At 40.9% G+C, this 13,951-nt stretch overlaps 1 protein-coding gene across 1 annotated transcript in view; it reads left to right on the plus strand.

Annotated features, from left to right (window-relative positions):
• Positions 1–13,951, plus strand: part of CEP85 (centrosomal protein 85) — a 42,961-nt gene that overhangs the window by 6,592 nt on the left and 22,418 nt on the right. Inside the window, 1 exon segment of the mRNA XM_005676818.3 lies at positions 3,972–4,124. Within this exon segment, the coding sequence (XP_005676875.2) occupies positions 3,972–4,124 (153 nt within the window).

The following is a 13,951-nucleotide window of genomic DNA, read 5'->3' on the forward strand; positions in this document are numbered from 1 at the left end:
GTCTATTATTTTATAGCAGAAATTTCCTTAAAAGGAAATACTAAACAAACAAGCATTCACTGAAATGCTGGTACCAAAAGAACAAAAATGACATGGGGCTACATTGAATAGAAAAATAGATCTCTCTGAGAGAACAACTATTTATCTCTCGTGCTACATGACTTCCAACAAGACCACGTGATTGATTATTGAGGGGGGCATATAAAGGATTGGAACAAAAACGACTTTGGAACATAGTTCCATTTGAAATCAGAAAAACACGGCATAAATTACTGTGGTCTATGTTGTCTTTGTAGTCCTGTGGGTGGGTCAGTCATCTGCTAGCCCACAAAGATTGGAATTCTTCGTGGATGCCAGCAGTCTCACTTGTGTTGTCACTAGAAACTCAGAAATTTATCTCTAGAATGGATTTAAAGGATTTTGAAAGCTCAGTTGATATCCTAAGTTGTTATGTTACAAGTATATATGTATATTTTATATATATATTAAAACATGTAAATATATATACACACTCAATAGACAACATTAAGTGAAGGGCTTCCCATGTTGCTCAGCTGGTGAAGAATCCACCTGCAATGTGGGAGACCTGGGTTGGGAAGATTCCCTGGAGAAGGGAAAAAGGCTACCCACTTCAGTATTCTTGCCTGGAAAATTCCATGGGCAGAGGAGCCTGGAAGGCTACAGTCATACACACTCAATAGGCAACATTTAAGTAGATATGGTACATTCAAATAGGAAGTACCATTTTAGAAAAATGACTTTTGCATTCTGGGACATTTTTGAAGAAAGAATACGTTTATGGAACTAATGATATGTTTTCTTTAACTTTAAAAATCTTGCAGTGCCTTATAACAGACATTTTGACAGGTATGTTATTTTCTTCTAGGCATATGGCCTTGCATATAGTAAGCACTTCGAAAAAATTCAAGAGTCATTCAGCAAATATTTATTGAACATCTGTTATGCACTGTCTTAGGACTAAATGTACAGTTTCTTAGGACAGCTGTGTATAGTGCAAGTTTTGGAATGCAGCAGTTCCTGTCAGCTCACTGCCTTTCTGTGCATTATTCTGTGTGGTCTCTTGTTTGATTGATCATGGCCCGTGAGCTGGTAATAGGACATGCGGCATAACACAGAACTCACACACTTCAGATAATCAGTCTCTGTAATTGTACCAAAGCACGCTTTCATTTCAGCAAATCTTTCTTTTAGAATTGATATATGGAGTGGCTGACTAGGAAGATGGTAGAAGTGAAGAAAAAGATTAGTAATAGTAACAGGGAGTGGTCTCCAGGATGAGGCCCTCAGTGGATTTTCACTGTTTCAAAAAACATGACAAGTTATACACTGACTGGAGAGATAATGCCATATAGACTCACCAAGAAGTCAAATTTCTTTGCTTTTGGCTAGAATTCTGTATACTCTACCTACTACAGGACGGTTAAGCATCCCTAGTCCTTCCCCATCCCCAGGCTTCCCTGGTGGCTCAGACAGTAAAGCGTCTGCCTGCAATGCGGGAGACCCGGGTTCGATTCTGGGTCGGGAAGATCCCCTGGAGAAGGAAATGGCAATCCACTCCAGCACTTTTGGCTGGAAAATCCCATGGACAGAGGAGCCTGATAGGCTACAGTCCATGGGGTTGCGAAGAGTCGGACACGACTTCACTTTCACTTTAAGAATTTTGTTAATTTAGTATAGTGACACTGGCTAATCTTATGCTGATCAGAGGCTCTAATTTTTGGCTATGTTTTCTACTAAAGATTGTTACAGATTACTGTGTATATATAGATGCTTTCAAATCAGACAGTCCCCTAAGGCCCAAAGGATAAAAGCAGTTCTTGGGGAAAGTGAGAATATCTTCAGTAGAAAGTAAAAGTAAGGGTAGCGAAAAAAGAAGCAAAAGTAGGTTGGTTCAGAAGGTGGGAGATGCACTAAATTCAAATATCATTTGCTTCCCACTAGATCATAGAGTGTATAGAAACATATTTTACACACTCAGATTCTGACACTTCAAATGGATAAGTAGCTGCCATTACTGTTTGTTTACATGGATCATCTCAGATAAAGTTTAGAAAAATTACATTTATGGAACTAACTAACAGACATTTTGACAGTTATGTTATTTTCTTCTAGGCATATGGCCTTGCATATAGTAAGCACTTCGAAAAAATTCAAGAGTCATTCAGCAAATATTCATTGAACATCTGCTATGCACTGTCTTAGGACTAAATGTACAGTTTCTTGGGGAAACTGTAGTGATTTTAAAAAATAATTTGAATTTAACTTTTTGCTAATATGTTCATAAATCAAGTATTGAACAATTCCTATCTACCAGGCCTCAAACAGCAAGCTGACAAAGTCAGATGAATTTCGTCAGTCTTGTTTCATCTTCAGTTCAGTTCAGTTCAGTTGCTCAGTCGTGTCCAACTCTTTCCAACCCCATGAATTGCAGCACGCCAGGCCTCCCTGCCCATCACCAACTCCCAGAGTTCCTCCAGGCTCACGTCCATCGAGTCGGTGATGCCATCCGGCCATCTCATCCTCTCTCATCCCCTTTTTCTCCTGCCCCCAATCCCTCCCAGCATCAGAGTCTTTTCCAATGAGTCAACTCTTCGCATGAGGTGGCCAAAGTATTGGAGTTTCAGCTTTAGCATCATTCCTTCCAAAGAATACCCAGGGCTGATCTTCTTTAGAATGGACTGATTGGATCTCCTTGCAGTCCAAGGGACTCTCAAGAGTCTTCTCCAACACCACAGTACAAAAGCATCAATTCTTCAGTTCTCAGCTTTCTTCACAGTCCAACTCTCACATCCATACATGACCACAGGAAAAACCATAGCCTTGACTAGACGGACCTTTGTTTCATCTTATCTGCTCAGAAATTTTAGTAGTTCCTCTGCATTGCCCCCCAGAACCCTTTAGATTAACTTGTAAGACTTGGCTTGATATAGATTCACTCTGCCCAGAAGGATACCCTGATTCATTCCCAAGTGGTGATTTTCGAAGGACACTGGATTGCATGTTACCCTGTAGAGCATTTAGAAACATATGGGGGTATCTTCAGGTTTCACAGTGATGGTGGGATGGAGTGAGGTCTGTTACTGGCATTTAGGGAATGGGGAAGGACTAGGGATGCTTAACCATCCTGTAGTAGGTAGAGTATACATTGAAGAATTGTCAGACCCAGAATGCCAAGAGCACCTGTTGAGAAACCCTGCAAGAGGGAAAAATGTGGGTACTGGAATCAGAATAACATGGGTTCAAATCTCAGCTGTATCCTCTGTAAAATAGGGCTTAAAATACTTTTCACTAAGTAGGTAGATGAGACCATGTCTGTAAAGTGCCATGGCTTCTAGATTTCAAAGAATGGAGCCACTGTTAACTGTCTCAGTACTCCTGGATCCTTGGTAGGTCTTTTTTTGTGTCTTTGAACATTCTCATCTCTTAAGCTATTTCCATTTAGGTTTAACTAATTCACGGACTTCCCTGGTGGTTCATTGGTTGAGAATCTGCCTTACAATACAGGGAACATGGGTTCGATCCCTAGTTTGGGAACTAAGATTCCACATGCCTTGGGGCAACTGAACCTGTGTGCCACAACTGCTGAGCCCGAGCGTCTAGAGCCCGTGCTCTGAGACAAGAGAACCCGCTGCAAGGAGAAGCCCAGTAGCACAACTAGAGAGTAGCCCCTACTCGCCACAACTAGAGAAAGCCCACCTGCAGCAATGAAGAGTCCCTGTGCCACAAAGAGACCCAGTGCAGCCGTGAATGAATGGATGAATGCCTAATTTTAAAAAAATCATTAAAAGAAATAAAGTTAACTAATGCAGAGTAGCTGAAATAGGCACAGGAGGAAGAAAAGGGTGAGGTATGGCTATTCTCTCACAGGTTTAAGTGATTTTTTGAAAAAAAGTTTTGTGGAATTACACGAGCTGATTTACATTAACAGTGGGAAATGCTGGTTGTTTCAGGTTCCAGCGTGATTCAGAAGGGCAGTTCCCTGGGGACTGAATGGCAGACCCCAGTTATCTCAGAGGCCTTTCGGAGCCGCTTCAGTCGTTGTTCAAGTGTAGCCGATAGTGGGGACACAGCCATTGGCACATCATGCTCGGACATCGCAGAGGGTAAGTTTGAATTAATGATTTGATTGCCAAGATATATTGTCGTTTTCAAATTGTATTTCAGGTGTATTGTCATTTCCAGAATATTCATGAGTCAATTTACTCAGAGTCTGCTTGATTCTTCCTATGCTATGCTCGTCACAACTGGTCCCTTCCTCTCAACTTCTGCTGTTTGTCCTGCCTGAACAATTTCTTAATAGGTTTCTTGGCATCAGGTCTTTCCCTCTCCTGCCAGATTAATCTTAAATCCTGATTACATAGTTTCCCTTTCCTGCAAATCCTCAACTATTTATGTTACTTGGAGGATAAAGGTCAGAGTCTTCAATTCTGTCATCTGTCCCTGTCCCATTCACACTTTTTAAAAAAAATTTTGTTTATTTATTTTTGGCTGTGCTAGGTCTTTGTTGCTGCGTGGGCTTTTTTCTAGTTGTGGAGAGCAGGACTTACTCTCGAGTTGTGGTACACTGGCTTCTCATTGCAGTATCTTCCCTTGTTGGAGAGCATGGGCCCTAGGGTATGCCAGCTCCACTAGTTGCAGCATGTGGGCTGAGTAGTTGCGGCTCCAGGGCTCTAGAGCACAAACTCAGTAGTTGTGGGCACATGGGCTTAGTTGCTCAGTGGCATGTGGAATCTTCCTGGACCAGGGATTGAATCCTTGTCCCCTGCATTGGCAGGTGGATTCTTTACCACTGAGCCACCAGGGAAGCCCCAGACATATTTCTTACTGTCCTCAGGTATGTTGTCTTAACTATGCTATGAAAGCACAGAAAGCGCAGAACTATCTTTTTTTTTTTTTGATACCTGAGCTCTTTCCTTCTTTAATCTGGACCCATTTGTGCTATTCTCATCTTCTCTTGCCCCTCTCAGCTATGTTGATCTTATTTTTCATGATTTACTGAAGTGTCTTGACCAAACTTTTCACATCTCTCTCTCCCATTACTGATCTTCCTTTTTGCAATCTTATACTTAATTTTTTCTGCCACTTGTTTTTGCACTTAAGTAATAGCTATTAGGCTGCTTTGTAAATAATATATCCCAATAAAAAATTAAAAAGAAAAAACAGCAAAAAGCTGTAAGGTTGTACTTTACAAGAGTTTTTTTTTTTTTTCCTTTTCATTTAGATGGTGGGTTCCTAGGAGGACAGAAAATCTAGTGATAATAATTAACTACTGTTTATCAAATACTTTATGATGAATACTGTGCTAAATTTTTTTTCATTAATACCGTTAAGAACTCTATGCATTTTTTTTTTTTAAGCGCTGGGTCTTAGTTTTGGAACTTGAGATCTTTAGTTGTGACATATGAGATCTAGTTCCCTGAGCAGGGAACAAACCCTGGCCCCCTGCAATGGGAGCATGGAGTCTTAATCACTGAATCAACAGGGAAGTCCCAAGAGATATTTTATTTCCGGTGTACAAATGAGAAAGCTGAATTTCAAAGTGATTAAGTGAGCTGATTAAAGTCACAATGAATTACTTTGGTACTTTATCAGATGTCACACCCACTTGGATGGCTATAATCAAAAAGATAGTAAGTGTTGGTGGGAATGTAGAGAAACTGGAGCTTGTCTATTGCTGGTGGGAATGTAAAATGTTGCAGCTGCTTTGGAAAGCTGTTTGGCAGGTCCTTAAAAGATTAAACATAGAGTTGCATCATGGCTCAGCAAATCTACTCCTGGGGTGTATATACTCAAGAGAAGATGAAAACATACATCCACACAGCAACTTGTACACAGATATTCATAGCAGCGTTGGTTAATAATAATAACCAAAAAATGGAAACAACCCAATGTATCAGTTAACAAATAGATGAATACAATGTTGTATATCCATATTATGGAATACTGTGGAGCAATAACGGAGAAGGGAATGGCAACCCACTCCAGTACTCTTGCCTGGAAAGCCCCATGGACGGAGGAGCCTGGTAGGCTGCAGTCCATGGGGTTGCTAAGAGTTGGCACGACTGAGCGACTTCACTTTCGCTTTTCACTTTCATACATTGGAGAAGGCAATGGCACACCACTCCAGTATTCTTGCCTGGAGAATCCCAGAGACAGAGGAGCCTAGTGGGCTGCCGTCTATGGGGTCGCACAGAGTCGGACACGACTACAGCGACTTAGCAGTAGCAGTGGAGCAATAAAAAGAAATGAAGTATGAATACACTCCACAAACTGGATGAACTTTAAAAAATCTATGCTGAGTGAAAAAAGCCAGACACAAAAGACCACATGTTATATGATTCCATTTGTAAGTGTCCAAAATAGGCCAATTTATATAGAGACAGAAAGGAGATGTAGTGGTTGCCTAAGGCTATGAAGTTAGAGTAAATGCAGCATGACCACTAGAGGGTAAAAAGGTTTCTTTGGGGATGATGAAAATGTTCTAAACTTGATTGTAGTGATGGTCACATAATTCTGTGAATATACTAAAAAAACATTGAATTGTGTGTTTCAAGTGGGTGAAAATTGTATGGTATGTGAACTATATCTCAGTAAAGCTGTTTTTTTTGTTTTGTTTTGTTTTGTTTTTAAGAAAAAATGTTTGGGAAAAAATCTATTTTGAAGAATAAAATACTAGTACTGACTCCTGGGCACCTGGCATTTGATTTGGTAGCTATGTGTATATGGGCACAGTGTCAGTAAATATTGAGTAAATGGAATAATAGATTTTAATAGACAGAACTTTAAAAATCATTTAATCCAGTTCATTTTTGCAAATGAGTAACAAAAATTCCACACAGGGTTAAGTAGCTTGCCTAATGTCACACAGCTAATTATCAGATTCAGGTCTCCCACCTGTAGTATTCTATCACTTGTGTAATCAAAAGTGTTACTGTCAGTGTACTTAGGACTTGTTACGGTTTTGTCTACATGGGCAGTCATAGGATCTTTTTCATTTTGACCAAATAATTGAGCTTTTAAAAATCAAACAGTTTTCTAGATTTTTCCCCCTGTTGAATTGACTGGCTGTACTTCATCCAGTCAAATTGTTACACAGATTGCGTGTAACTCTGCATGCTTTTTATATCTTTGGGGAAATATATATTTATATTTCCTTCCTAGTGCATTTTTATTTTTAATTTTTTTGACTGAGTGTGTGGCTTGTTACCACAACTTATCTCAGTTACCCAACCAGAGATCAAACTTGGGTCCCCAGAGGTGAAAGCTCAGGCTCTTTACCACTGGACCACCAGGGAATTGCCAGTCATGTGTTCTTTTTTAAAATTATAGTAGTCTTGACATGATGGCCAAAGCCATTGGTCTAGAAGTTTCTTTTAAAAGGATCTAAGGTTTCTTTTCTGCCACGTTATATACTGTGGTCTTAATTTTATTTTTTGCTCATTTTGTTCATGACTATGTCTTGGTTTATTTGGAGCCCAGTTGACAACCACATTTGTGACTGGTATAAAATATAGTTCATTAGGTGTTCTTTTTTTCTATTTAAAAATTTATTTATTTTGTAATGGAGTGCAGCTGATTTACAATGTTGTGTTAATTTTAGGTGTATGGCAAAGTAATTCAGTTATATATGCACATATATCTATTCTTTTTCATATTCATTTCCCATTTAGATTATTATAAAATATTGAGTAGAGATCCCTGTGCTATACAGTAGGTCCTGTTGATTACAATAGTATATTAATCCCCAAATCTTAATTTTTCCCTCCCCTTCACCTTTCCCGTTTGGTAACCATAAATTCATTCTCTAAGTCTGTGAATCTATTTTCTGTTTGTAAATAACTTTATTCGTATCGTTTTTCTAGGCTCCACATATAAGTGATATCATATGATATTTGTCTTTGTCTAACTTAGTATGATAATCTCTAGGTCCATTCATGTTACTGCAAATGGCATTATTTCATTTTTCTTTCTTTTCTTTTATATGGTTAAGTAATATTCCATTGAATATATGTACCACATCGTTATTCGTGCATCTGCTGATGGACATTTAGGGTTTTTTGTTTCATTTTGCTTTTCCTGGTGGTTCTGTGCAACTTGTGGGATCTTATTTCCCCAACCAAGGATTGAACCCAGGCCTCTGCAGTGAAAGCCTGGAGTCCTAACCATTGAACTGCCAGGGAATTCCCCATTTAGGTTTTTGATTCTACCCTTCACTAAGGTGTTTTACCTTGAAGATTCTCAGGGGACAAGATAGAGGTAGATACTTGAGAGCTCAGAAGTCTTTCAGTTTTTTGATAAAGACTGAAATCATCACTGGCTTATTTCAGACTACCGTACTTCATAAACCAGTAAGGGATATAGGAGAAGTGACCAAAATTTAGCAATAGCTAAGTCTACCCCTTACCAAGAAAGGACGGTTGCTAAAAAGAATGAATTGCTTTTGGTGAGGGGTGGGAGTTGAGGGGCAAGGAGTATGTTTGAGGAAAGGAGAGATTTAGAGATATATCCTTGAAGTGGCAAAAACCCAATGATTTGGTGAATTGTTCAGTTCAGCCGCTCAGTCATGTCTGACACTTTGCGATCCCATGAATCACAGCACTCCAGGCCTCCCTGTCCATCACCAACTCCCAGAGTTCACTCAAACTCATGTCCATCGAGTCGGTAATGCCATCCAGCCATCTCAACCTCTGTCATCCCCTTCTGCTCCTGCCACCAATCCCTCCCAGCATCAGGGTCTTTTCCAGTGAGCCAACTCTTCGCATGAGGTGGACAAAGAATTGAAGTTTCAGCTTCAACATCAGTCCTTCCAATGAACACCCAGGACTGATCTCCTTCAGAATGGACCAGTTCGATCTCCTTGCAGTCCAAGGGACTCTCAAGAGTCTTCTGCAGCACCACAGTTAAAAAGCATCAATTCTTCGGCACTCAGCTTTCTTCACAGTACAACTCTCACATCCATACATGACCACTGGAAAAACCATAGCCTTGACTAGACGGACCTTTGTTGGCAAAGTAATGTCTCTGCTTTTCAATATGCTGTCTAGGTTGGTCATAACTTTCCTCCCAAGGAGTAAGGGTCTTTTAATTTCATGGCTGCAGTCACCATCTGCAGTGATTTTAGAGACCAAAAAAATAAAGTCTGACACTGTTTCCCCATCTATTTCCCATGAAGTGATGGGACCAGATGCCATGATCTTCGTTTTCTGAATGTTGAGCTTTAAGCCAACTTTTTCACTCTCCTCTTCACTTTCATCAAGAGGCTTCTTAGTTCCTCTTCACTTTCTGCCATAAGGGTGGTGTCATCTGCATATCTGAGGTTATTGGTATTTCTCCCGGCAATCTTGATTCCAGCTTGTGCTTCTTCCAGCCCAGAGTTTCTCATGATGTAGTCTGCATATAAGTTAAAAAAGCAGAGTGACAATATACAGCCATGACGTACTCCTTTTCCTATTTGGAACCAGTCTGTTGTTCCATGTCCAGTTCTAAATGTTGCTTCCTGACCTGCATACAGGTTTCTCAAGAGGCAGGTCAGGTGTTCTGGTTTCCCATCTCTTTCAGAATTTTCCACAGTTGATTGTGATCCACACAGTCAAAGGCTTTGGCATAGTCAATAAAGCAGAAATAGATGTTTTCCTGGAACTCTCTTGCGTTTTTGATGACCAGCAGATGCTGGCAATTTGATCTCTGGTCCCTCTGCCTTTTCTAAAAGCAGCTTGAACATCTGGAAGTTCACGGTTCATGTATTGCTGAAGCCTGGCTTGGAGAATTTTGAGCATCAGTTTACTAGCGTGTGAGATGAGTGCAGTTATGCGGTAGTTTGAGCATTCTTTGGCATTGCCTTTCTTTGGGATTGGAATGGAAACTGACCTTTTCCAGTCCTGTGGCCACGGCTGAGTTTTCCAAATTTGCTGGCATATTGAGTGCAGCACTTTCACAGCATCATCTTTCAGGATTTGAAATAGCTCAACTGGGATTCCATCACCTCCACTAGCTTTGTTCGTAGTGATGCCTTCTAAGGCCCACTTGACTTCACATTCCAGGATGTCTGGCTCTAGGTGAGTGATCACCCTATTGTGGTTATCTTGGTCGTGAAGATCTTTTTTTGTACAGTTCTTCTGTGTATTCTTGCCACCTCTTCTTAATATCATCTGCTTCTGTTAGGTCCATACCATTTCTGTCCTTTATCGAGCCCATCTTTGCATGAAATGTTCCCTTGCTGCTGCTACTGCTAAGTCGCTTCAGTCGTGTCCGACTCTGTGCAACCTCATAGACGGCAGCCCACCAGGCTCCGCCATCCCTGGGATTCTGCAGGCAAGAACACTGGAGTGGGCTGCCATTTCCTTCTCCAGTGCATGAAAGTGAAAAGTGAAAGTGAAGTCGTTCAGTCATGTCCAACTCTTCTCGACTCCATAGACTGCAGCCTACCAGGGTCCCCGTCCATGGGATTTTCCAGGCAACAGTACTGGAGTGGGTTGCCATTGCCTTCTCCGGAAATGTTCCCTTGGTATCTCTTATTTTCTTGAAGAGATCTCTAGTCTTTCCCATTCTGTTCTTTTTCTCTATTTTTTTGCATTGATTGCTGAGGAAGGCTTTCTTATCTTTCCTTGCTGTTCTTTGGAACTCTGCATTCAGATGCTTATATCTTTCCTTTTCTCCTTTGCTTTTTGCTTCTCTTTTCACAGCTATTTGTAAGGCCTCCCCAGACAGCCATTTTGCTTTTCTGCATTTCTTTTCACTGGGGATGGTCTTGATCCCTGTCTCCTGTACAATGTCACGAACTTCTGTCCATAGTTCATCAGGCCCTCCAATAGAGCTAGTCCCTTAAATCTGTTTCTCACTTCTACTGTATAATCATAAGGGATTTGATTTAGGTCATACCTGAATGGTCTAGTGGTTTTCCCTACTTTCTTCAATTTAAGTCTGAATTTGGCAATAAGGAGTTAATGATCTGAGCCACAGTCAGCTCCCGTTCTTGTTTTTGCTGATTGTATAGAGCTTCTCCATCTTTGGGTGCAAAGAATATAATCAGTCTGATTTGGGTGTTGTCCATCTAGTGATGTCCATGTGTAGAGTCTTCTCTTGTGTTGTTGGAAGAGGGGTGTTTGCTATGACCATGCGTGCTCTTGGCAAAACTATTAGCCTTTGCCCTGCTTCATTCCCTATTCCAAGGCCAAATTTGCCCATTACTCCAGGTGTTTCTTGACTTCCTACTTTTGCATTCCAATCCCCTATAATGAAAAGGACATCTTTTTTGGGTGTTAGTTCTAAAAGGTCTTGTAGGTCTTCATAGAACCATTCAACAGGAGATGGCAAGAGTGAACGTTGACATTTTAGGAATCCGCGAACTAAAATGGATTGGAATGGATGAATTTAACTCAGATGACTATTATATCTACTGCTGCGGGCAGGAATCCTTTAGAAGAAATGGAGTAGCCATCATGGTCATCAGAAGAGTCCGAAATGCAGTACTTGGACACAATCTCAAAAACGACAGAATGATCTCTGTTTGTTTCCAAGTCAAATCATTCAATATCATGGTAATCCAAGCCTGTGCCCCAACCAGTAACTCTGAAGAAGCTGAAGTTGAACGGTTCTGTGAAGACCTAGAAGACCTTTTCGAACTAACACCCAAAAAAGATGTCCTTTTCATTATAGGGGACTGGAATGCAAAAGTAGGAAGTCAAGAAACACCTGGAATAATGGGCAAATTTGGCCTTGGAGTATGGAATGAAGCAAGGCAAAGGCTAATAGAGTTTTGCCAAGAGAACGCACTGGTCATAGCAAACACCCTCTTCCAACAACACAAGAGAAGACTCTACATATGGACATCACCAGATGGTCAACACTGAAATCAGATTGATTATATTCTTTGCAGTCAAAGATGGAGAAGCTCTGTACAGTCAGCAAAAATAAGACTGGGAGCTGATTGTGGTTCAGATCATGAACTCCTTAATGCCAAATTCAGACTTAGATTGAAGAAAGTAGGCAACACCATTGCCATTCAGGTATGACCTAAATCAAATCCCTTATGATTATGCAGTAGAAGTGAGAAATAGATTTAAGGGTCTAGATCTGACAGACAGAGTGCCTGACGAACTATGGATGGAAGTTCATGACATTGTATAGGAGACAGGGATCAAGATTGTCCCCATGGAAAAGAAATGCAAAAAAGCAAAATGGCTGTCTGAGGAGGCCTTACAAATAGCTATGAAAAGAAGAGAAGCAAAAAGCCAAGGAGAAAAGGAAAGATATACCCGTTTGAAAACAGATTTCCAAAGAATAGCAGGGAGAGATAAGAAAGCCGTCCTCAGCAATCAATGCAAGGAAATAGAGAAAAAGAACAGAATGGGAAAGACTAGCGATCTCTTCAAAAAAATCAGAGATACCAAGGGAACATTTCATGCAAGGATGGGCTCGATAAAGGACAGAAATAGTATGGACCTAACAGAAGCAGAAGATATTAAGAAGAGGTGGCAAGAATACACAGAAGAACTGTACAAAAAAAGATCTTCATGACCCAGTTAATCACGATGGTGTGATCACTCACCTAGAGCCAGACATCCTGGAATGTGAAGTCAAGTGGGCCTTAGGAAGGATCACTATGAACAAAGCTAGTGGAGGTGATGGAATCCCAGTTGAGCTATTTCAAATCCTAAAAGATGATGCTGTGAAAGTGCTGCACTCATATAATATGCCAGCAAATTTGGAAAACTCAGCAGTGGCCACAGGACTGGAAAAGGTCAGTTTCTATTCCAATCCCAAAGAAAGGCAATGCCAAAGAATGCTCAAACTACCGCATAACTGCACTCATCTCACACGCTAGTAAACTGATGCTCAAAATTCTCCAAGCCAGGCTTCAGCAATACGTGAACCGTGAACTTCCAGATGTTCAAGCTGCTTTTAGAAAAGGCAGAGGGACCAGAGATCAAATTGCCAACATCTGCTGGATCATGGAAAAAGCAAGAGTTCCAGGAAAACATCTATTTCTGCTTTATTGACTATGCCAAAGCCTTTGACTGTGTGGATCACAATCAACTGTGGAAAATTCTGAAAGAGATGGGAAACCAGAACACCTGACCTGCCTCTTGAGAAACCTGTATGCAGGTCAGGAAGCAACAGTTAGAACTGGACATGGAACAACAGACTGGTTCCAAATAGGAAAAGGAGTACGTCATGGCTGTATATTGTCACTCTGCTTTTTTAACTTATATGCAGACTACATCATGAGAAACTCTGGGCTGGAAGAAGCACAAGCTGGAATCAAGATTGCCGGGAGAAATACCAATAACCTCAGATATGCAGATGACACCACCCTTATGGCAGAAAGTGAAGAGGAACTAAGAAGCCTCTTGATGAAAGTGAAGAGGAGAGTGAAAAAGTTGGCTTAAAGCTCAACATTCAGAAAACGAAGATCATGGCATCTGGTCCCATCACTTCATGGGAAATAGATGGGGGAAACAGTGTCAGACTTTATTTTTTTGTTCTCTAAAATCACTGCAGATGGTGACTGCAGCCATGAAATTAAAAGACCCTTACTCCTTGGGAGGAAAGTTATGACCAACCTAGACAGCATATTGAAAAGCAGAGACATTACTTTGCCAACAAAGGTCCGTCTAGTCAAGGCTATGGTTTTTCCAGTGGTCATGTATGGATGTGAGAGTTGTACTGTGAAGAAAGCTGAGCGCCGAAGAATTGACGCTTTTGAACTGTGGTGTTGGAGAAGACTCTTGAGAGTCCCTTGGACTGCAAGGATACCCAGCTGGTCCGTCCTAAAGTAGATTAGTCCTGGATGTTCATTGGAAAGATTGATGCTGAAACTGAGACTCCAATACTTTGGCCACCTCAAGCGAAGAGTCAGCTCATAGGAAAAGACCCTGATGCTGGGAGGGATTGAGCATAGGAGGAGAAGGGGTCGACAGAGGATTAGATG

This window comes from Capra hircus, chromosome 2, assembly GCF_001704415.2.
Source record: "Capra hircus breed San Clemente chromosome 2, ASM170441v1, whole genome shotgun sequence".
NCBI classification, from domain to species: domain Eukaryota; kingdom Metazoa; phylum Chordata; class Mammalia; order Artiodactyla; family Bovidae; genus Capra; species Capra hircus.